Source organism: Herpailurus yagouaroundi, unplaced genomic scaffold (genome assembly GCF_014898765.1).
Source record: "Herpailurus yagouaroundi ecotype Mexico unplaced genomic scaffold, PumYag 247, whole genome shotgun sequence".
Taxonomy (NCBI): domain Eukaryota; kingdom Metazoa; phylum Chordata; class Mammalia; order Carnivora; family Felidae; genus Herpailurus; species Herpailurus yagouaroundi.
Window position 1 is genome coordinate 506257 of NW_024412464.1, and position 23843 is coordinate 530099.

At 58.4% G+C, this 23843-nt stretch overlaps 2 protein-coding genes across 4 annotated transcripts in view; both read right to left on the minus strand.

Moving 5' to 3' along the window:
* Positions 1 to 2155: 2155 nt before the first annotated feature.
* On the minus strand, positions 2156 to 4381 carry SPPL2C (signal peptide peptidase like 2C). Its single transcript, XM_040460082.1, has one exon. The coding sequence runs from the start codon at positions 4301 to 4303 to the stop codon at positions 2267 to 2269; it is 2037 nt and encodes a 678-aa protein (XP_040316016.1). The 5' UTR covers positions 4304 to 4381; the 3' UTR covers positions 2156 to 2266.
* A 7935-nt stretch (positions 4382 to 12316) lies between these two features.
* Positions 12317 to 23843, minus strand: part of CRHR1 (corticotropin releasing hormone receptor 1) — a 45672-nt gene continuing 34145 nt past the window's right edge. For 2 of the 3 annotated variants that reach the window (XM_040460042.1, XM_040460043.1), the window contains exons 5-13: positions 18914 to 19020; positions 18049 to 18169; positions 17667 to 17820; positions 17309 to 17369; positions 15128 to 15200; positions 14776 to 14861; positions 14418 to 14553; positions 14196 to 14237; positions 12317 to 13626 (exon numbers count right to left, since the gene is read on the minus strand). In XM_040460042.1, coding sequence (XP_040315976.1) covers positions 13486 to 13626; positions 14196 to 14237; positions 14418 to 14553; positions 14776 to 14861; positions 15128 to 15200; positions 17309 to 17369; positions 17667 to 17820; positions 18049 to 18169; positions 18914 to 19020 — 921 coding nt within the window. In that variant the 3' untranslated portion in view covers positions 12317 to 13485. The other variant, XM_040460044.1, reaches the window with a different exon arrangement.

A 23843-nucleotide genomic window follows, 5' to 3' on the forward strand; every position in this document is an offset into this window, starting at 1 on the left:
GCGGGAGCAGAGGCCCGTGGGCCACCAGAGGAGCAGCACTTACAAGATTTCTGGGGCCCAGGCTCAGCCCCTGACCCGTATGGTTTCTGCTCACCGCAGCCCCTAGGTAGATCGTATTATTCTTCCCATTGTCTAGACAGCGTGTCCTCTGAATGCTTGCTTCTGCCGGGTCGGGCCGTGAGGACAGAGTCCGACTCGCCCTTCCCTGAGTCCAGTTCAGACGTGGATGGAGGATGGGGCCTCCCCCCCCCAGACCCTCCCCTTGAGAATCTTCCTCTTGGAGGTAGGCGTAGGCCCCGCCATGGGGACACCCACTGCGCAGGCCCCTCCCTGACCACAACTTCCTGGGAGACAGGTCCTTTGTCCCCCGCTCTGGGGGCGAGGGGGCTGAGAGCCCTCCCCACCAGGCCTGGTGCAGGGATGTAGCCCACCCCTGGGAGGCCCAGTGACGCAGGGCAGCAGTGGGGAGGCTGCTTGGGCTGGGAGTGAGCCAGGGCCTGCGGAGGCCCCTCTGTCCGGGCCAGATGGCTGCCGGCTCCAGTGGGAGGAGCTGCCAGCTCGGCCGGTCAGTGTCCTGGCCCAGACTCCACGCTCTGCCCTTGTCCGGCTCGGGCCTTCAGGTGCTGTTTGCGGAGGGGTCAGTGAGGGGGCTTTCTTCGAGATGCCTGTTACCTGCACCCCTGCATACCCAGGGCCCAGCCAGCCCCTCAGAGTCCCATCGCCACACTGACCAAGGCCCTGTAGGAGCCCAGGGAGGTGGCCTGCACGGTGGGGCCTTCTCCACCGTGTCCCCTTTTCCTCCATGGTTCATGCTGGATCAGCCACTCATTCATTCGTTCGTTCATTTGTTCACTCATTCATTCATCCATTCCTCCAACAAACAAATCAAGCGCCTAACGACATACCATCCCTGTTCTGGGCTCTGGAACCACCTGGATGAACAAGACAGAGTGGTCCCTGCCCTCACGAAGCTGATGCTGGACTGGGGGAGATGAGAAAACTAGTAAGCAGGTGTAAGGGAGAGTGACTGAGACTGGGCTTTCTTTAGAAAGGGTCTTCAAAGAAAGTCTCCCTGTGGGGGGGGGGGGCATTTGAAATGGGACTGGAAGAAGAAGGAGCCAGCCAGTCCCAATCCTGGGGGTGGGAGGAGCAGGAAGTTCCAGGTGGGGGAACCCTACTGGGGGAGGATGGGTGTGGGGGGGTCTGGTGTGCACTCCCTGACTCGAGGAGGTAGGGGCAGGGGTGCAGGGTGTGGAGGGCTTGGGGGGAAGTTGTGGCCAGAACTCAAAGGCTTGTGGGCATTGGATTTAGGAGAGTAATAGAAACAGAATGAACATTCATAAAGCATTATGTCAGTCACCTGACATAAGCCAACTATTCCAACCTTCCCCAAATCCTATGATAAGTAGAGTTGTTATTATTATCCCATTTTACGGATGAGGAGACCATGCCCCTAAGAGATTAAATCACTTGCTCAGTGACACGCTGTGGGTCAGTGGCAGAGTTGGAATTTCTGGGGGGACAGCTGGTTCAAGAACCCTAACCGTTGGACCACACTGCCTCTGTGGATATGATTCCCTCACCTCCAACATAGACTCCTCCAGGAGGCCTTCCTGACCCCCGGGTTTGTTTCCTCTGCTTAAGCAACATATAACCGCACCATCCAGCCTAAAAAACCACGGGGGTACTCAAGAGGTCATCTTGTTTATGCCTCTGCCTCCAGGTAGATATGGTATTATAAGTCCCATCTTGAATATGAGACTGCTGAAGCCAGAAGGGATTGGTCCGTGTCCAGAGTCGGTGAGGGAAGTATGGGAGCCAGGGGTGTGGTCGAGGAGCAGTAATGGTTCAGTTGGACCCGGCCATGAGGAAAAGATAGGTGATGAGGGATGGGACCTGTCCACCAAGCTGAGGAGCCGGGGCTCTGGCGTGGAGGGTGGGCAGTGGGGGAGAGGGGAAGTCACTGCCCAGCAAGCCCTGGGAGCAAATCCTGGCCTTGCTGAGTAACTTCGTGTGAGTCCTGTGCCCTCTCTGAGCCTGTTTCCCACTCTGCACGATTTGGGGTTGGCACCTCTCCCAAGAACCCTCCAGGCCTTACATGGACTTACTCTGTGGCCACTGCTTTCTTACAGTCCCAGCAAAAAATGGAGCTCTGTTGGGTAGACACGGAATATCTTTAATGCCCTGATTTCCTTTTGACTGCGTGTGGCTTTGCTCTGAGGTATTCTGCCGGACCTTCTAGAGGCACGTGTCTCCGGGTGCTGGTTCACAAGGGAGGCTGGGTCGACATGCTCTCCTTTACCTTCAAGCCCTTCCTCTCGTGGAGCCCCGTCCAGGGCAGGCCGGCGTCGTGGGCCCGGGCCTGCGCGTGGCCCGGCTCTGAGGGCGATGGCATCGGTGGCATCAGAGGTATCAGCAACTCCGAGGCCCCAGGGGAGGCACGAGGAAATTCGTCAGTGTCCAGGCTGGCATCGCTCCAGCCTTCAGAGCTATCGCTGTGGCCATCCGGACCAGCGGCTTCATCCTCGGATATGGTGGCAATCTCGGCTGTGTCCTCTTCAAGGTTGGTGTCTGAGTTCCCTGCCAGGTGGCTGGCGGCCCCCTCAAACTTGCTGGCTGTGTGGACGTCTGCCGTATCCTCCCGCTTCTGCGCGGAGCCAAATGAAGGGGCGCCACGCAGCCCGGCCACAGCCTGGGCGGGTGTCTTAGCTCTGCCCTGGCCCGTCCAGAAGAGGGCGAGCTCTTGGCGACAGGCGGCCACGGCCAGGCTGGTGAGCAGGGTGCTGGACACCAGGTACAGCAGGGCGGGCTGGCCCATCTGCATGAGGACCATGGCGACAAAAGTGACCAGCAGGCCCGCGGCATAGGCCGCCGTGCAGGCCACAAAGTAGACCTGGCGGGAACGGACTTGCACATCAAAGCGGTGACAGTAGGCCACCAGAAAGCCAGGGACCACAATGTCACCGAAGCCGAGGATGGAGAAGGGCTGGGCACACAAGGTCAAGGATGAGAAGCTCAGCCAGGGCACTTTGAGCACCATGGGCAGCCTCTCGCGGCTCACGGAATCTACCGGGCCCGCCGCCACCCCCACCATGATGCTCTCACCGGTCCTGGTGAGGAGGGGCGTGACGAAGACAAAGAAGACATCGAAGGCCAGCAGGGCCAGCAGGAAAAAGGCACAGTTCCTGAGCGTGGGCAGCCGCACGCGCCGCAGGACCAAAAGGCAGTAGGCCACGCCCAGCGCGTCCTGCAGGAGCCACGCCCAGCTGTCCTCGTTCCGGTGGGCGATCCAGAGGACGGTCACCGCCGCGCACAGGCCGCCCAGCAGCAGCAGGGGCAGCTGCAGGCAGGCGCGGTGGCCAGGCAGGGGCCAGCGGTATTGCTGCAGGGGCAGGTGGCGCACCAGGGGGGCCAGGCAGCTGTAGAGGCCGGTGCCCGCCCCCAGGCCGAAGACGGCGATCATGACGTAGACAAAGCAGTCGTAGAAGAAGTAGAGGAGCAGCATGATGGAGCAGGACATGGTGACCACCGCGCCCGTCATGGCCGGCGTGAAGTCCACCGGCGCGCCCTCGTCTTCCTCCTCCTGTCCCCGCGGGGCGGCCACTGCTTCCTGCCGGTGGTGACCGCCGGGCCCCCCTCCCCCCCGGGCCCGGCGCCGCTGCAGCCGGTCAGCCTCGGTCAGGCCGGCCCAGTAGCCGCCAGCGGCCACGGTGCCCACGGCCAGGATGAAGGTGATCACCATGTTGTAGTCGAGGACGGGCTCTGGGGGCGCATACAGGGCCACGCGGACCTCGGCGCTGCCGTGGGTGTGGCGGAGGATGTCGAGCATGTCGTTGTAGCGGAGCACGGCCACGGGGATGGTGAGGCCGGGCAGGGGCTGGTGGGGGTCCTGGGGCGCCGGGGTGGTGTCTGAACACTGCTGGCCGCTGACCCGGCTCACGATGAGCAGCCCGTGGGCGCCTTGGCCCTGAGCCAGCCAGCCCTTGGCATAGAAGCTGCAGTTGCCCCTCATGACCATGGCGGTGGTGTGGCGGAGGGGCCGCCGGCGGGGGGCGCCGGGCCGGACCTGGCGGGAGGAGTCCTTGCCTGGGCACCAGGGTGCCATGGTACCATCGTGCAGGGGCAGGAGTGGGGCGTGGTGCAGGTCCCGGGGCAGGGTGACATAGTCGGAGCTGAACAGGATGCAGTAGTCCTTGCTCCAATTTTCTGACACCACGTGGACCACGCCATACTCCCCCCGGGCAGCGGTGTTGGTGAGGAGGAGGAGGAGGAGGAGGAGGAGAAAGAATCCCAGGAACGCCATCCTCCTTAGCCACCTACTGCTGCATCCCGACGTGGCAGCGGCTCCCAGCGGGGTCCCCTCTCCCAGGGGGTGGGTGTGGCCCTCTGTCATAGAGCAGCCCTGCCTCCTGTCTGGGAAACCAACCCGGGCCCCACCTACCTAGTCACAAAGCGGTGCAGCCCGGGCTCAGGGTGGTGCTTTGGAGCACGGGGTCCCTCTCAGGATCCTGTTCCCTAACACTGCCTCCCGCAGAGAGGTCACCTGGGTCCCCACTCTGCTCAGTCCCTGGTGGGTCTGGGTCAGGTAATCTGAAATACGAGGTGGGAGGATGAGATGGAGGATCCCAGACACAAAGTCTGGACCAACTTGGCCCCTCACTGACTGGGTGACTGAGCAGATGCCTCTTCTCTCTGCACCTGTTTCTTCAGCGGCCAAGAAATGAGGACATTGAGCAGAGAGTTTCTGAAGCTATTGCAGACTTTTATTGAGCAGTTACTAAGTGCCAGATACTTTATCTGTACTCAGTGGGCCCTTGCAAAGAGGTATTACTATATCCGACCGGCCTGAGGCAGCATGCTGTCCTTCAAAGTCCATGCCTCTTTGTATTGACACATGACCAGAATTTCATTTCTAGCCTCCCTTGGAGTTAGGAATGGCCATGTGGTCAAGTTCTTGCCAATGGAATTGAGCAGAAATGATGGGAGCCCTTCAGAAGCCTGAACAGAGACCATGAGGCTCCTTGTTTGTCCCTTCCCTTCTCACAAGCCAGTCATGGGCAGGCCATTGACTATGGAGAGGAGGAATTGTCCTAAGGGACAGAAAGAGAGGAAGGAAAGGAACTGGGACCCCGGATGTCTACATGGAACAGTGTGTGGAGGGGGGGACGTTCACTGTGAGATACATTACCTTCCTTGGGCCATTGGCTTCTTGTGGATCTCTCTGTTACAGCAGCTTAAACTTACCTGAACATTCCCATTTCATGGATGAGGAAACCTGAGCTCAGAGAAGCCCACCCCACAGGCCCCAGCCTCCCGCCCTCAGATCCAGCCCCCCCTGCTCACACCTCCCTTGTCCAGGGAGCTACCCGGCTCTGCCCCCGGGCCGGAAGCCTCACCTGCTGCTTGTTCTCATCCTTCAGGCCTTGGCTCCAACGTTATCTCCACCACCGTGGCCAGGAGCAAGCAGGCCCACTTGTTAGCTTTCACTACCACAACTCAAGATTTTGTTTGTGCATTTCCTTGTTTACTTTCTGTCTTTCCCTGGTCGAGTTCCATGAGGACAGGGACATTGTCTATCTTTCTGCTGCTCTCAGATTCTGGAATAGCAAATGATGCTCAGAAAATGTGTGGGATGTGTGAATGAATGACCCTGTCTTTCTTCTCTCTCTTTTTTTTTAAATGTTTATTTTTGAGAGAGAGAAAGAGAGAGCACATGCACGGTGCAGAGAGAGGGTGACAGAGGATCTGAAGCGGGCTCTGTGCTGACAGCAGAGAGCCTGACGTGGGGCTCGAACTCATGAACCGTGAGATCATGACCTGAGCCGAAGTTGGACTCTTAACTTACCGAGCCACCTAGGCACCCCTATAATTGACCCTGTTTTTCAGTAGAAGGGACCAAGGCGCGGGGCAGTGAAGAGACTTTTCCAAGGTGACACATGGGTGATAGAGACAAGATTGAAATCCAGGCTGTGGGGTGATGGAGCTTCTGGCTACCCCTGCTGTGCTCTGAGCAGTGTGCTCAGGGGACAGTGGTCAGCCCACTTGTCCCAGATGATTGGGACTGGGTAGCAGATGGATTTGCTGAAAAAAAAAATCACTTGAAGAGGGGACTCCTTAAAAAGTCACCTCCATACTTTACATTTAGCATTCGGAGGTGACGCATTTGGAAGGTAACGATGTCATCAGGGTGGAGCCCTCAGGAATGGGATTGGTTTCACAAGAGACACAAGAGAGGTGACAGGAGGATACGGTGTGACGGCGGCTGTCTGCAAACCAGGAACAGTGCTCTCAAGGGGAACCCACTCAGCTGGCACCTTGACCTCACACTTCCCAACCTCCCTGAACCGGATAAAATTGTGCTTGTTGTTTAAGCCACCCAGTCTATGGTATTTGTTATACGGCCCAAGCTGACTGAGACAAAGTCCAAATCAAGGTGTCAGCAGGGCCATGCTCCCTCTCAGACTCTGGGTAGGACCCTTTCCTCACCCCTTCCTCATCTGGGTGGTGGCTGGCAATCCATGTTACTCCCATCTCTGCCTCTGGTCACACGGCATTCTCCCTCGTGCTATATTGGGGCCCATCCGATGACTTTATGTTAACGTAATCATATCTGCAAAGACCCTATTTCCCAATAAAGTCACGTTGGTAGGCCCTGGGGTTTAGAACATTTTGGGGAACACAGTTTGACCCATGAAGCACATTTTATTTTAACTTTCACAAGGTGCACAGTCACTGATCTTCTGAAGGCGTCTGCTTTGATTATGGATGGGTCCGTCCCCTGGAGTTCCAAGTCGCCTTCCTTGTGAAATCCATGCTGATGAGACACCGTCCCCAACATCCAGCTTTGGGTTCTTTGGGGGTGGAGGGCAGCCTGAGAGGACCTCGCAAAGTGGTCGGCAACTAGAATCACGTGGACTCTGTCAGGCTCCTCCCACCCAGGCATTTCTTTACATTTGTCTCACCACCACCTGAATCGACAGCTGATTGTGTGACTCAGATCGTGTCTTTCAACGGAATTTTCATGAGCGACAACATTTCTCCTTGTTTGTGCCATTCCGTTTCAACCATTGCGACAACATTTAATTCGATTATAAACAGTAATTTCCGTGACAAGGGAACTGTCAGAAATACATTAGGGAACAAAGCCAGTAGACTGGTGAGCGTAACCCAGCTGGTTCGGGGACACGCGGCAGGGCCCAGGGATGGGGGGCGGGGCAGGGAGGCTGCTAGCTTCCCTTCGTGGGCTCCCGTCGCTCAGGGGCAGTTAGGGAAGCAGGACCTCTCTGCACCCCAGCACCCAGGTCCGAGCACGGCAGGGCCAGCCAGCCTCTTTTTGAGGGCTGCAGGCCCCCAGCTCCTGATGTTCAGCTCAGACCCTCGCTCAGGGCTCTGCTCTCCCAACATAGGGAGTCTTGAGTCTCTTAAAAGTCAATGACCAGCACCCCTGGTGACTCTGGTTAAAAACGCAGATGGTAACAAGTTCAGGCGAAGATGCGGAGAAATTGGAAGTCTCTTAACGTTGCTGGTGGAGTGGGAGACGCAGCGGCCTTAGAAAGCGGTTTGGCGGGTCCTCAGTAAAAGAAGCGCGTAGAGTTACCATACGACCCAGCAATTCCAGCCCTGGGGTATATAACAACAGGACTGAGAACAGGTATTCAAAACAAACAAACAACCAAACAAACTTGCATGTGAATGTTCACAGCAGGACCATTCACAGCAGCTTGGGATAGGTGGAAAGGACCCAAATGTCCTCCAATGGATAAATGGATAGAGCGAGGTCTCTCTATTATTCAGCCATAAAAAGGAATGAAGTTCTGATACGTGCCGTGATATGGATGGACCTTGAAAACATTATGCTGGGGCGCCTGGGTGGCTCAGTCAGTGAAGCGGTCGCCTTTGGCTCGGGTCATGATCTCGCGGTTCCTGGGTTCGAGCCCCGCGTCGGGCTCTGTGCTGACAGCTCAGAGCCTGGAACCTGCTTCGGATTCTGTGTCTCCCTCTCTCTCTCTGCCCCTCCCCCACTCACGCTCTCTCTCTGGCTCTCAAAAAAATGAATAAATGTTAAAAAAAACTTGTGCTAAGTGAAAGCAACCAGACACAAAAAGAGAAATATTGTATGATTCTACTTTTATGAAATCTCCAGAATACAGAAATCTACAGAGACAGAAAACAGGTTCGCGGTGGCAGAGGCTAGGAAGGTGGTATGGGGGGTGACAGCTGAATGGGAATGGGGCTCCCACTGGGGTGATGACACAGTTCTGGAACTAGACCAGTCTGTGCCCTGATTTGGGGTTCAGAAATGTAGGCTCCTTCCCTTCCCTTGGGCTCCTGGTGCCCTGGGCTCAAAGGATTCTCTTTAGGCTCATTCCCTCTGAGGCTCTTCCTAGGACCTGGCTCACTGAAGTGTCTATCCAATCTCTGCACCCAAAGACCACCCCCCCCCCCGCCCCCACAGCCCTGGAGGTGTTCTTCTCTGCGGCTGCTTGGTGCCCAGACAGTGGCCTGCACCAATGCCCTGGTAGGTGCCATCACACAAGCTACAGCAGCACCCACCCCCTCCAGATTCCATCCCTTTCCTTGAGGGCATCCTCTGTGTCCACAGCTTCTGCCCCCTCCCTGCTGCTCTTCTTACGGCCTGGGATCTCAAGGTCACAGTCCAGGGTAGGCCAGGGGCAATGTCTCTGCCTTCTGTTTAGAGGACCTAGGGGACACCTGGAGCATTTATCTTCATCCGCTTGGGGCAGCAAGGGCATAGTGGGCCTTAGCCCGGTGTGGCTGCTCAGGAAGGGTGGGGTAGGTGCCCAGCTTACCTGGCCTACTCACTGCCCTCGCTTCCTGGCCCAGTGCTGTCCTAGCTGCACGTTCTAGAGATAGTGCTCCCTCCTCGACTCCCCCAGTAACGAAGGCAAGAGATAGGAGCACCCACAGGTCTCCCTCCATGTCATCCCCCACCCTAGCGGGGTGCCGGCTGCATTTTCCCAGTCTCCTCTTGAGGCCCTGAGCATATGGCCCTCACCCTTGCTTCTGTCCCCACCTGCCTTGGCCCAGTGGGCAAGGAGGTTGGGCGGCAGCCATCTTTCCAGGACCCCTTGGAAGGGCAGGGGGAGTGAGTGGGTGGCAATCTGGTGACTGAAGGTGGTCTCTGGAGTTCTCTCCAAAAGATGATCTCACTGATGCTTCCGACACACTTAAAGCTTTGAAAAATACACATGGTGCAGGCCAGTCTTGGGCCTGAGCCCGACCGGCAGGATCTACAGAGATTGTGGGCTGTCAGAGGTCAAGATCGGAAGCGATGCTCTGGGATAACACAGGGACAGGGAGGCTGGCAGCCTGTGGCCAGCCTGGAGGCCAGGCTGGGTTCGGGAGTGGGCCACCTGATGCCCGTGCTTTGCAGGTGCCAGCTCTGACATCTGGCTTTGTGTCTGCATGCTGTTTGTCCACAAATTAAGGACACTGAGGAATTTTCCCAGGGAGGGTATCAGAGGGGCAAAGAACTCCTTCTGCATGTGGGCGGAACAAGGTAGAAGCTGAGCGGGGCCAGCCTGGGCTCACATGCCATTGCCGGGTGCTCTGGGGCAGGTCTTGTAACCTCTCCGTGCCTCACTTTCCCCATCTGTTAAATGGGGGTAACAGCCCCTGGCTCACAGGGTGGTATGAAGCGTAGGTGAGGTCAACAAGTGAGAGGCACCCAGTAGGCACTCAGTCCATGATAACATTGCTGGCGTTGGAATGCAGAAACCAGCTTCGGTTTGGACTGAGGGTGGGTAGTTGAGTTTGAAGTCAGGCCCGATGAAATGATCCTGAGAGATCCTTGAGCTGGAGGCCCATGAACCCCTTGCATGGACTGAGCAGAGCCTGGGTGGGTGCAGGGAGACCCACAGGAGCTTCTGGTGGCCTGGGCTGCAGTTAAGTATCATTTTAGGGAGTGGAGGGATGGTGGATGTTGGGAAGGTGGGAAGGGCGTGCTGGGAATCAGGATGGATGTACAGAACCCTCACTACTCCCACCCAGCTGAGCTCAGCAGCTGGACATCGGCTGTGGCATCTTTGGGCTGGTCCTTTCCTCACCTGGGACTTATCTCCAGCCAGAGCATCTGAAGCCCTGAGGCCTCCTGCTCACCAACCCTCCCCCACCCCGCCCCTCCCAGAGTTGCTCTATCTGTCCTGGCCTCCTGAAGCCCAAGCCCAGTGACTTCAGTCACCTGAAGGCGTGGAAAGAACCCTGGACGTGGACCCAGAGGACCTTTGATCTCAGAGGAATCACCAGGCCTCGGTTCCCTTGGCTGTAAAATGGGATGATTCCTGCCTCTGTGAGCCACTTGAAGATTAGATAATAAATATTATAAAGGATTTTGCAGATTGCAAATTTACAAATGCCCACAATTAACGTATTATTATTTGGATTCTAAAACCCCCTTTCCTCCCTAACGCGTGTTTTTCCCACATCTGCTTCTCTCCCCAGTCCTATCCCAGGGCATCTGACCCCAGCACCGCAGAAGGACTGAGGAGGCCTGGGGGTGGGGTTGGGGGGGAACTGAGGACCCCAGGACAGGGGTCATGTCACACTCAGAGGCGGAGGAGCAGGAACCAGAAAACCAAAACCCCACGGTGCGTTTTTCCTCCACTGGTGCTCTGTGCCCATGAAGGAGGGTCCCAGGGAGAAATGGGCTCGAGTCAAGTACTTGAGGGGAAGACCGCCTCTGGGTGTGGTGTGGAGAAGTTCTTCCAGGCTTGAGCGAGGGGCCTGCCCCACAGTGACCCCCACGCTGCAGCTGCCGGCCTCTCCCCCAGTGAAGCCACGTGTGTGTCTGTTGGTCCGTCACACTCCCACTCACCCAGCCCACAAGCTGAACCTCAGGGCACAGTGACCCTCAGAAACCCTATCTGGGGGCCTGCCCTCACCCTGGACCCCCGGGGCCGTGGGCTGGGAAGGGTTAAACTCTGGGCACCTGCTCCAGGTGGCCCCTCCTCCCTTACAGTCTCTGAATGGGAGGCGTCCTGAGGCTCATCTGGACCAGGCCCTGCCTGCTCAGGGACCCTGCAGGCAGCTTCTTTGGGGACTATCAGCCTCCTCTTGGAGGTGTCCTCTGCTCTGGGCCTTGCAGTTGTTTGCTGGCCCGCGTCTTGGGGTGCTGAGTGCACAGCAAGAGCTCAGAGGGCACCATCAGCCACCGCAACCAGGAGGCTCAAGCAGGAGAGAGGGCGCTGCCCCAGCTTGGCCCCTCCGGACCTCTGGTCCATGCAACCCCCTGACGATGTCCCCCACTCCTCCCGGGCTCCTCCGTCCTTGGGAAGTGCCCGTCCCCACAGCCTGACTTGTGTAAGAGAAGCCTTGCTCTCTCACCTCATTGGGTGAAAGGCAGAGTGGACAAAGGTGCCTCAGTCATGGCCCTTTGACACTCAGCAGGCGCTTCTGGTCCTTCCGGGTAGACGCGTCCCTCTCCAGGGCTTCTCTCTCACCAACCCCCCCCTCCGTTGCTCTGGAAGCTGTCACCCTATCTCCGTCCTGCTGCCCTGGTCCCCTCCCAGCGTCCCTGGCTGGAGACCCAGAAGCAAGCCCCAGGCTGGTGGAGAGCCTGTGTGGGACCCCCTCCCCTGCCCTGGTAGTGCAGGCTGTGGCTCCCACACACCGCTCTGTCTGGGCCTTCGGTCCTGGTCTTGCGGCCTGTGTGGCTGTGAGGCTGGGGGCAGTGCAGGGAGATCAGCGCCCCCAGGGAGCAGCCTTCCTCCCAGATGGCCCCTTGGATGGGCTGAAGGCGGGTGCGCCCCACTCCGGCTCCCCATGCTTCTGCAGCAGGATTACGTTCCAGCCGCCTGCAGCGGTGGCTGTGGTGTGGCCATCGCCCCCTTCCCGCTGCCTCCCTTTCCTGGCCTCATGCCCACACCTGCTGCCTGTGCCCCCCTTCCCTGAGTTGGTTCCGGGAACCTTGTCTCTGGGTCTGTTTCCGGGACAGTGTCAAGGCCTCCCTAACTCTACTTCCTGCTGCCTTGGGGCTGGGACACATTCCTGTCTGGTATCCTTGCCATACTCTTGCTCAAACTGTCTCCGTGGCCCCCGTCCCATCCATGGTGTCCTTGGCCAGCACTGCTCACCCATGGCCCTTCTCTCCCTATGACTCACCCCTTCGAAGAGGCGTCCTTGTCGGCTGGGCTCCGCTGACCCGTGCCCCCAGCGGCTCACCTAGCACCCCAGCCTGATGGGTGTGAATGGTATCAGGTTTCCCAGCCCCACAGTGGCCCCGAAGACTGCAAAGTGGCCTCCGTTTCTCTGCTGCGCCCTTCCCACCCACCCCCGCACAGTCCAGACCTTCACAAATGCTGGTAGAAAAGATAAATATTATTATTTACAGCAGCCATGCCCTCACAGCTGACACCCTTATCTCCCAAAGCCCTGCTCTAGTGGCCCGGTACCTCTAGACACGGGAGGGTCCAGTGGGGGCTGGCTGGTTGCCCCTAGAGTCACTTGTCCTGCTCCAGGATGCTCAGGCAGAGAGAGGCCAAGTGCCCTGCCCCTTCTATCTTTGCTTAGCTAATCACGATGCCCCAGAGGACATCCGGGGGCCACAAACTCCCTGTGACCAGCAGAGAGGCTGTCCCTAGGGCCAGACCACTGAAGCCAGTGGCAGGGTGGCCCTGAGTAGCCTCTGTCCCCTGATGAGGAGACTGGCTTTGGCTGGGGCACACCCTGGCTCTTGCTCACCAGCCACGCCGTCACCCTCTCCCCCCCCGCCCCGTCTTTCCACAGAGGGGAGACACCAGGGACAGGAGGTGCAGAAATCAGGGTGCAAATATTATGTGTGGCCAAGGAGGGGGAGCCTGAGTGGCCTGCGGGGCAGTAAAGTTCCAACGGTGCAAGGCAGCAAGGCAGGGCTTTTCTGCTGGAAGTGCCACAGGGCCAGATGAAGTTTCGGTGGCTGGGGAGGATTCTAGTGGCGCGGCCGTTTGCCTGATGATGTCACCTGATCTATAATGACATCGCCAGGGCTTCTGCCTTGGTTCCCATCGGTATTGGAAGGCATTGCCAACACCCAGAGGCGCCATCATGGTGGTTGGGATGCTGTCACAAGAGTTTCCCATGATGCCCCTGGCAGCGAGGACAGGCCCCAGGTCTCCAGTGGGCTGACATCTTGTGCCGTGGGAGAAGACACCTTTTGGAGGGACCCGTGTGCTGCTTTGGATTTCCACCTGGCCACTTCTACTCCATTTTGATGTCGCCTCCAGGGGGGCCTGGGGCAAGGGGGAGCCAGGAGCCGTGGGACCGGCCCAGTCTTTATAGGCTATTTCCCGTCATCCCCTGGCCCAGACTGGGTCTGCTCTCATAGGCTGAACTCCCGCTCAGCTGGGGGTTCAGCGAGGGGGGACACCCCCCAGGATGTCCGTGCCAGATGCTTCTGGGGGCGCAGGGTGTGGGAAGGCACTGATCCCCTCCACAGACAGGGCGGCTGGCTGAGCCTGGAGACTGTCTTCCCCTCCCCGGCCCTCGAGCTCAGATGGCCGTGGATGGCTTGATACTGTGGAAGCTGACACGGGTCGGGGAGGTGGGGATGGACATGGCGCGGGCCACGCGGGCGCGGATCGAGTGCTTGTCCTGCCATCGGTGCCACCTCTTCCGGACGGCAGAGCGGACCTGTGGGCACGGAGCAGAGCATGATGTCCGAGCCCGGGTCTTAGGTCCCACCCCTCCCTTCGGGCTGCCACGAGCAGCTGTACGTGTGATGGGTCCACAGGTGCTCGGGATGCAGGTGTGAAATGCACGGGCCACCCGGGAGGTGGTGACCTTCACATCGCCAATGTTGTTTATTTGCAGATTTGTTAGAGGAGGGGTGCCCTTTGCTCATCCGCACGAAGGCATCATACGGCCTTTGCCGTGAAGAGTTCCTACCTTCAGCATGCATGCACGCCCTGCCCAAGGGCTCAGCCCTTCCTGGTTTCAACAAGCCTTTTCATAGACTCATTGATGAGGCTGAAGCCTTGGCTGTGCCAAATGCCTATGGGGGCAAAGGAGTGGGCTTGTCACTCCAGGAGCAGAGTGGGCAGGTGGCGGGGACCCTCCTGCGGCTGCCTGCAGCATCCCCATTAGGGACCCAGGGGCGGGGAAGAGATGGCTGGCACGTGGAGGGCAGGAGGGGGCTGCAGACAATCTCGGGTCCCAACAGGCCCCCTCCATCCTGAGCTCTGGGACCCCGGCGTCCTTACCTCACTGTTGAGGAAACAGTAGAATACAGACACGAAGAACCCCTGGGGTGGACAGAGAAGGTGGGTCAAGGGCCTGCGGTAGGTGTGGCCCCACCCAACCTCCAGGCCACCACCCCCTTCCTCTCCAGAGCCTCCTGCCCCTCCAGAGCCCTGCCTGGAAGAATCCCCACTGCAGGAGGTCGGGGGACAGCCAGGGCCAGAGCGAGGGGCGGGTGGTGGTACCTGGAAGGATTCTAGGAAGGAGTTGAAGTAGATGAAGACGACCCGGGAGACCTCGTCCTCCCCGGGGTTCACAAAGAACAGCATGTACGTGATGCCCAGGAGGGGAAGCAGCACCAGAGTGGCCTTCACAGCCTTCCTGAGGTGAGGCGGGGTGGGGAGGCCCAGAGTCACAGCCCATCCCGGGACGGGTGGTGAAGAGGGCTGGGTCTGGGGGCAGGGTGCCGGGTTCCCAGGAATGTCTGAGATGGGGAGCCGGGGTTTCGGGAGGGACTGTCAGACCTGTCGGGGGGAGACCCTGGGTCAGAGGCTGGGCTCTCTGAAGCCCCCAGGATTGGGGGAGGGAGGCGGGCCGGGTTACCTGTACTGAATGGTCTCAGATGTGGTGGACGCCCGGAGTTTGGTCATGAGAATGCGGACGATGTTGAAAAGGAAGATAAAATTGATCTGTAATTTGAGCACACGGTGGGATGGTGTGGGCGCGCGTGTGTGTGTGTGTGTGTGTGTGTGTGCAAAATGTTGGGGGGAGGGCGGGTGGACGGGGCAGGGCCTCGGCTGTCTCAAGTCTGCTCTTGGTGCCCCTGCTTCTCTCCCTCCACCTTCGTTCATGCTTACACATTCCTGGCCCCGTGCCCCCGCCTCTAGGCACGGGGACCCTGTCAGTCCACAGGAGGCACCCTTCTCTCCTGCCCCCCCCCCACCCAGGTTCTTACCAGCAGGACCAAGATCATAGGGCCCTGGTAGATGTAGTCAGTGTATACCCCAGGCCTTTTGCCAAACCAGCACCTAGAAAGCCACAGAGAGAAGGTAAGGGGGGAGGCCCTCTGGGTCCGGTTCGGTGGCATGGGGAGGGGCGGTGCTTGGCCAGGGCAGGACTGGGGCCAGAAGCCAGGATCTGGGTGCCTCGATTCCAACCCTGGCAGAAGGTCAAGATTCCACCACAGTGCCTCAGTTATTCCATCTGCAGAATGGACACCACGCTATTATGAGATGTAAAGCTGGATACACGCAATGTGGCACGGAGGGCAATTGTGGACCAGAGCACAGAGCGGCACAGGCAAGGGCTCAGCACACCACTGCTCCCCTCTGTCCCCACTGTGGCTCTGGCACAAGCCCACTGACTAGTGGTTCTCTGCCCCTGTCACGCAGCGGTTCCCCAACAGCCAATGACCTCTGAATCTGTTTAATTGCAGCCTCAAGGCAGAGATTCCACAGGCTCCACCTGCTGGAGAGGCAGAACCGCTTTTCATCTTCTTGAATGTCCCTCCAGAAATCTCTTGGGGGGTGGGGGATGGGGCACATGGGAAGTCCCATGTCCTTGTGCAGAGACAACGGCCCCCAGGGTATACAGACCCACGGTGCCTGGATCTCATGATGCTTCCATAAACCAGACGCTGAGATTTTTATGTGAAACCTCTTGACCTTTTAAAGGTTTGAAACAAACTCAAGGTTTCGAAAGACACCGGGGAGACCAAATGCAAGCCGTCTGGGGCCAGGTCTAGACCTTAACCCCAGGGTCTACAAATTCTTTCCGGCGTCTCACACCTGGATCCCTTCTGCTGCAGTGTCAGCACCTTACCACTAGATGGCGCTCCAGAGCCACTCAGACTGACTTTCTTAAGCCAGGCGTCCTTTTTCCCCCCAAGACGCAGACTCACACACACTGGGTCTTCCTGTCCTCGCCTGCAATCACTTGCCCACCTGCGGGCACAGGCACCATCGCCCAGGGTTTACGATGCTCCTGCGCCGGACCCCAACATCCGGAGCGTTACTGCCAGGCCCCCCAGCTGTGTCTGCAGCTGGCCGCTCTCCCAGCCCAGGCCCCCACCCTGCCCGCTGTGCCAACGAAGGGAGAGCCCGCCGGGCGGAGTCAGGAAGGATCAGCCTGGTAAATATGAGTATCATTTTCCAGGCTCCTTGTCCAGCCCAGTGAGGTTGTGGGCGGCCCCCTCCCCTCTAGGAGGGCGGAGGGGGGACTTGTCACTGTGATGGAGATCAGCTGGAACCCCACTCAGACAATGGGCCCCTGAGAACGCTTTGGCATGGAAGGTGCTGGCACCTCCCAGGCTGTCTATAACCATATTTTCTGCCTCTCTCTCTCAGTGATTCTCAATCTTAGCCCCTAAAATCCCCGGTGCTCACACTCCAGACCACCACCAGATGTAAGCGTCCCACCCTTGGGAGGTCAAGCCTGGGCGTTCGGACTTTTTAAAGCTTCCTGGATGACTCCAACATGAGCCAAGGCTGAGAATCACTGCAGCAGAAGTCTAATTTTCAGGGGCAATTGGGAACACCCGAGACCAAAGTCATCTCAGGACGTCAGAGCTGGAGGCTGGAAGGACCCTATGAGATCATCAAGATTAATTTCTACAAAACCCATGGAATCTTTTGTAAAACAAGTCTTAATATTTTTAGTGCCAGACATTATTCTAAATGCTTCCATATACAGGAACTCGTGTCATCCCCACAAAAACCCTTTGCGGGAGGCACTGTTGTTAGGATGCCCATTTTACAAATGAGGAAACTGAGGCACGCTGGAATAACTAGCCCAAGGCCATATAACTACTTAATGACGGGTCCATGATTCAGAACCTGGGCAATCTGACTCCAGAGACTTCCAGGGACACTTATGCTGTTCTATATGGCGTGAAATCGCAAGACGGATACAGGAGCCTGAATTTACCCATCCAGCCTCACCTAGAGCACAGCACTGCTAGGGATCCTTGGACTGAGTCCAGCCCCCAGCACTCTCCCTGTATGGACGAATAATGACCCTGACTGGGCAGGTGATGTGGCCGAAGGTCCTCGGGGAATGTCAGGCAGAGCTGGGCCAGGAGACTGGACCTCGGGGCTCAGGGGGCCCTGAGGGCAGCGAAGGGCAGGAGGTGACTCACTTCTCATTGTCGTAGTACAGCTTCCCAATGGCCCAGGCCACGATGATGGGGAAAGGCACACCTGGGGAGAGACTGGCTGTCACAGAGCCCATCGGTGGGGTCTGGAGGACGCAGGGCTGGAGGACCCCAGGGCAGCCCAGGGTCTAGAAGTGGGCAGGGGTTCCCCAGGGTCGAGCTCATACTCACTTGCCCAGCATGCCTCCTTCAGGGTGTTCCTGCTGCCCCCCATCCCCAAATGGTGCTCACCCCACCGCCCTGACCTGGCTCCGGTCTCCCAGCTCTCCCCTGCCCCAGCCAGCTGGTCAGATCTGGGTGAGGAGCGGGGAGCCCGGCTGGGGCAGGGGGCCTGTGCGCTCACCCCAGCCGATGCAGATGAACATCCACTTGCGCAGCCGGTCGGTGGAGTAGGTGAGCACGATGGCCGTGTGCAGGTAGCAGCCCTCCCCGAACATCCAGAAGAAGTTGGTCACGTGGAAGTAGTTGTAGGCGGCTGTCACCAACCTGCACCAGCCCTGCCGCCCCACCCCCACCCAGAGATGACACTGAGATGGGGGACAGGGGTGTGGCAGTGGCGGCACCCCACCCTGGGCTTGGCGCCTCCTATCGGCCAAATTCAACCCCCCCCCCCCCTCGCCGCCCCTGCCCAGGGAACCGCTCCTGTTTTACTGGGCCCCTTTCCCACCAGGGCAGTCCCACCCAGACCCTTCCCCTGACCGTGGGCCTGCCCCCCCAGGACACACCACATTGCTCTGGTGGACTTCGGGGCTCATGGTGAGCTGGACCACAAACCACGTGGCATTGCGCAGGATGAAGGCCGAGACGAGGTTCCAATGGATGATGTTTCGCAGGCACCGGATGCTCCTGGGGGGCAGCGGGGGGGGGGGCGGTGACAGGAACCAGGGGAGGAAAGGAGAGATGAGGGACAGGCCGCCAGCGTCACTCCAGCCCAGGCGTATGGATGGGGAAAGCGAGGGCAGGGCTGACCGGCTGTGTCATACCAGGAGGGTGGCAGGGGCCCTCCGGATGCCCCCAGGGCCCTTCCGACCTGAAACCCACCCAGACCTAAGCTTGGTGGCGGAGCTGGCCACACTGCCAGTGCTCCAGGGACCCGGGGCTGCTGAAGGGGGTGCCTCCCATGGCCCCCTCCCCTCCCCGCAGCTCCCGGGTCAGCAAACACAAAACATAAGAGGTTTCCAGTGGGATGACTCCCTCTGAGCCTTCAGGCCTGATGCTCAGCTCCTGCTCCTGCCCCCATTCCTGGCACAGACCTGCCTGGCATTGCCACCTGCGTCCTTGGCAGTAGTTCTGGACCCAGGCAAGTCCAAGCTCAAAGGCCTCCACCTTCCTGGCCTCCCAAATGGGTGCATCTTGGCAAGGGTGTGGGTGGCCTAAGGTGAGCCCCGTAGCAGTTACTGGGCTGGGGGGGGGGGGGGCAGAAATGACCCTGCCAGAGGCTCCAAGAGACCTAGGGCTCCCGTATCTGTCACCACCTCCCACCGAGGCGAGGGGGCAGGGCGCCCAGTGCTCTCTGCCCAGTGCCGGCCCTCCGGCATCTTACTTCTGTACCCTGCTCAGGGCCTGGGGCCAGCACTGAGTCTTTCTCACCTGAGCCGCAGAAAGAGGACAAAGGCCACCAGGAGGGCCACCAGAGAGACGCAGTGGCCCAGGTAGTTGATGATGACAGCGACATGGTAGTGTACCTTGCTTTTCTTCTGAGGTAGGAGAGAGGGACAGACGTGAGGCTCCCACATAGCTGCACCCCTGCACCCACTGGACACGTGAGGATAGCCCCCTTAGGTGGCCGAGACGGGGTTGATAATGATAATAGTTATTCGCCTTCCTGAGCCCTGACTATGGTCAAGCATGGCCCTGGAGCAGGGCCGTCCAGTTTGAGACTGTGTCTGTCTATCTGTCCCTGAATCCCATGCTCTGCCCACTGCTCCGTGCTATTAGACAAATCCCAGCTAACTCGGGTCTCCACATCACACAGGGTTCCCTGCTCCACGTAAATGAAGACGTGTGCACAGCCCTCACAGTTCCATTCTTTTCGATCCCCAGGTGACCCTCTTGGGCACGGACACCAACCCTCTAGGACTTTTTTCCTCATCCATTTCTTTTTTTTTAAAAAGTTTATTAAGTTTATTTATTAGGGAGAGAGAGAGAGAGCACAAGCAGGGGAGGGGCAGAGAGAAGGAGAGACAGAATCTCAAGCAGGCCCTGCACCATCAGCACAGAGATCCACGTGGGGCTTGAACTCATGAACTGTGAGATCAAGAGACAGACACTTTCACTGACTGAGCCACCCAGGCGCCCCTCCTCCACTTCTAAGTTGAGCCATCATCTCTTTGATTACCCAGAATCCCTCCTCGCGGAGGGAACCTGCCCCTAGTGGCCACGGAAGGAAGGGCAGTTGCATCCACAGAATCATTACAGACCATAAGAACTCTCTAGGCTCCATAACGCACTTTCCAGGTCCTACCCCTGGTCCAGGGGGTCTGCTGGGAATGAATGGGACCCCTTCCCAAGATTATAATGAAGCCCCCCCCAACCCCCCGCCTCAGTGTTACCACTGCATAAAATAAAGGAAGCTGAGAAGTGCTGTGGTCTCTTCTTTCCGGAGTAAGTAAGCTCCCTGAGGCATGAAGCCTTTCCACGTCCAGAGTGTTTTCGTATCTCTTGTCTCCTCAACCCATTAAGGCCACCATGTAGAGGAGCTGGAAGGGAGTCTATACCTTATTTTGCAGAAAAACAGGCCTAGAAGTATGTTGACTCATTCAAGGTCCCTCAGCCTCAAAGCATCTCTTAACCAGCACGTGCAGACTGGCAAGGTGCTGAGACTGCAGATGTGGGCCCCACGCCATCATGGGGGACTCGTGGTCCCCATTGCCCAGCTCTATGCAGATTCTGCCCCCCAAGAGCAAAGCCCCTCTTCACCCTTTCCTGGGTCCCGAGAGGGGCACACGGTAGAGCTCCATCACTGTGTGAAGGAAGGACAAATTTTGTTGAAAAGCAACCGGCTTTGCAAAGGGCGGGGGTGTGAGGGGGTCCCTGTTAGCACCTCCCTCCCCTCCCCTTCTTGGGTCCTGGGGTGGGGCCAGGCCATGAGTAAGTTCACAAAGGTCACGTTCAACCTTTTAGAGCTACTGAAGAGCTCCTGGCTCTCCACAGACCTTCCCGTCGGAATTCCAGAATCCATGGGCATCAGAGCTGGTCCTAAGGGATCGAGTCCAGCCCTACTCACTTTCCAGATGAGGAAACTGAGGCCCAAACTCACTCACCCAAGAACAAAGGATGTACCTCTGCAGCCGGCCACCTAGCAGGCACCCGAGAAGAGGCCAAGCCCTCCCTCCCCTGCTCTTCCCAGAGCCCACCACACCCCTCCTGAAGGCACGTCCTCACTGAAAACCTCTGAGGTCCGGAAGGCCCAGGAAGCTCTTGTTCTAAGGGGCTGGTTTGGAACATGGCAGGAAACCACATTAGCGGCTCAAGCTCAGAAGGGTTGAGACCCACTGAAGTATAAATGGGGACAGACAAGAGAGAGGCGGGGGCAGACAGAGAAGTGGGAGAGAGGGTGGGGGGAGAAGGGGAGCAGAGGGTATCTGTTGGCACCGTGGAGATGGGAAGGGTCTCTGAGAGTCTGGCATAGAGCCAAACCCAGAGACTCCAGAAGATATGCACACATGCAGCCTGTCTGGAGCTTGTACTTAATTTCCTTTCATTAAATTTCCCACAAATCAGGGGCGCCTGGGTGGCTCAGTGGGTTGAGCGTCCGACTTCGGCTCAGGTCACGATCTCGCGGTCCGTGAGTTCGAGCCCCACGTCGGTCTGTGTGCTGACAGCTCGGAGCCTGGAGCCTGTTTCGGATTCTGTGTCTCCCTCTCTCTCTGACCCTCCCCCACTCATGCTCTGTCTCTCTCTGTCTCAAAAATAAATAAACGTTAAAAAAAAAATTAAAAAAAATTTCCCACAAATCCGTGCGGCGAAGCCCCTGGGTGATAACAGTACCTGTGGAGCTAGAACGGCGTGATGCCCCAGCTTTGCTCACTTGCCCAGGTGGGCAGCATGAACAGGACATGCAGGGAACCCCTTCACCGCCACCTGCCATCAGCCACACCCGCCCCTGGACCCCCACAGCAGGTTGACCCTGGGTCGTTTGGTTGGAGGAGGGATGAGTGGGATTTATTAAGCACCTACTGTGTGCTGGGCACTGTGCCAGGTGCTTTACAGATGTCACTGCTTTCCTTTCTCACAGTGGCCCTCTGAGGCTGTCCTTCTGTCTCTGTTTCTCCAGCTGAAGAGGCTGCGTGATCAGCCCAAGCTGCCTGGCCAGCAATGGGAATCCAAGTCGCCTTAGAGACCTCTCCTCCCCTCTACCCCACGGTGCCTTTCCAGGAGACAAGCAGGGACTGAAAACAGACGCCCAGGACCCTCGGAGGGGCTAATGAGAGGCTTACTCCCCCGAGGATGAAAACTGGGCCAAACCATTCATGGGGGCCGCCTCTGGGTGACTCCTCCGGCTACAAGGCCCTGTGCTGCCTCCTGCCACACCAGCCTGATGCAGCCTGAGAAAGGGCAGCCTGTGAGGTGACAGGGCAGAGAGCCCAAGGAGACTGCCTGAGACACGGCAGGGCCACCCCAAGAGATGGCCAGCATTACCAGGAGACCTACCAGCCGCTCAAGAGACAGCTGGACACCCTTCGACATGGTCAGGAATACTGAGACGTGGTCAATGACACCCACAGAGAACGGCCAGCAATATCCTGAGATGTCTAGTGATACTTCAAGGGACCCCAATGACACCTGGGAGATAGCCACCATTAACTGCAGAAGCGGCCAGGACACCTGAAGGACAACGGACACAGCCAGTCCCTGGGCACCTGACCAGCACCCTGTCCCTGTTCCCCTTGGAGACCTAGGGCCGGCTGGTGCCCTGAGGAAGGTGGCACAGTGTGGCCCTAGGGCAGCGGCCCCTCCACCGCACCCTCAGTGACCAGAATCCAGTAAGTAACGAGCGCCCGGCCGACTTCCACCAGACTCTGCAAGACACACCTTGTCCCCAACGGTGGCAGAGTCAGACCTGTCCCGATGCCTGTTCAGGATGACTCAGTGCATCCTCCCTGCCGGGTCCCCACTGCTCTCGTCCAGTATCCCAGCCCTGGTGTCTCTCCGGCCCCCGGGCCGTCCTGCTCTGTGGCTCCTCCTCACCAGCAGGTTTCCAAGCTACTCCCTCACCCCACCGGTGGGCACTCCAGCCCCTTGTTCCTCCAAGTGGGGTCCCCAGACCAGCGACACCAGCATCACCCAGGAGCTTGCAGGAATCTGAAGACACAGAATCTGAAGCCCTGTCAGACGTCTGAATCCTCGTTTTAGCAAGAAGCCCCAGTGATTCTTAAGCGTTTCAGAAGTTCTGGTCCAACTAGCATCACTGTGAGCAGTGAGCCCCAGCCCACAAGCCCAGAATCCCTTTCATGTCACCTCACGATGTGCCCCAAGGACCAGGCTCCCCAGCTCAGTAGAGTGTGGGGGAGGGGAGCAGATTGTGTACAAGTGTCATGGGAGGGGGGGGATGAGTCTGGGCAGTGGGGGGGAGGATGTCACTGCAGTGAAGGGAGACAGTGTCAGGGGGCTGCTGGTGTGGAAAGCGGGGGCCAGTGCAGGGTGGCACTGGTGGGGGGTGGTCAGTGCCATTGCCCCAGGTTGGGCCACGGACTAGTTGGGAGCTCGTCCCCTGGTGGTGGTGGCTGTAGGCCGTCTCCTCCCTGGCCTGGCCTCTGGGAGCCCTCGCAAGCCCCACTTCACAGACAGACCTTCTGCAAATCCATTATCTGCAATCCCCTAGGGTGCTGGTGCTTAATTAGGGCTTAGCCCCAGGCCCAGAGTGAGAAGCCTGCTGCTCCATTAATTGGAGACTTTTCTCTTCCTCTTCTCCATAGCTTGGGAGTGGATGGGGGGTGGGGGGTGCGTCTTGAGAGCGGGGAGGGGTCTGGCGAGGCGAGAGGCTGGCAGAAGGGAATGGCATTTTCAGTAATTAAATTAATTGATTACCCAGAATGCCAGGCAACCCGGCCAGCAGGAGCTGCCGGGGAAAGCGGGGGGGGGGGGGGGGGTGTTCCCAACAAGTCCGTAACCAGAGGTAGGGGTGGCTGTGTTACCGGTCTCCTCACCAATGACCCCCCACCCCCCTCACCGCAGGTGAGAGGAGAGGCAGAAGGGTGGCAGGTGGATGGAGCGCCCTCCAAAGGCCAAGACGCAGGCAGACATCTACTAGGGGGCAGACACTGTATTACCCCCACCCCTTTCACAGACCAGGAAGCTGGGACTTGGTGAGGCTCAGTCTCCTGCCTGGGGTCACATAGCTTGTGTGCTGGAATCAGAATCCAAACCATCCACCTCCAAAGCCCGTGCTGTCCCCGTTACACTGCCAAAGAGGGGACTGATGAGAAGCTGGTGTTTCCCCAGTCCTCCTTCTGCCCTGAACCCCACTGGTGGAGAGGGGGAGACAGGCCCCTGTCATGGCAGACGGGGTGGGAGCCAC

Bases quoted from the DNA above. Each gene is read 5' to 3' on its own strand.
- SPPL2C (XM_040460082.1), bottom strand. From the start codon at position 4,303: ATGGCGTTCCTGGGATTCTTTCTCCTCCTCCTCCTCCTCCTCCTCCTC.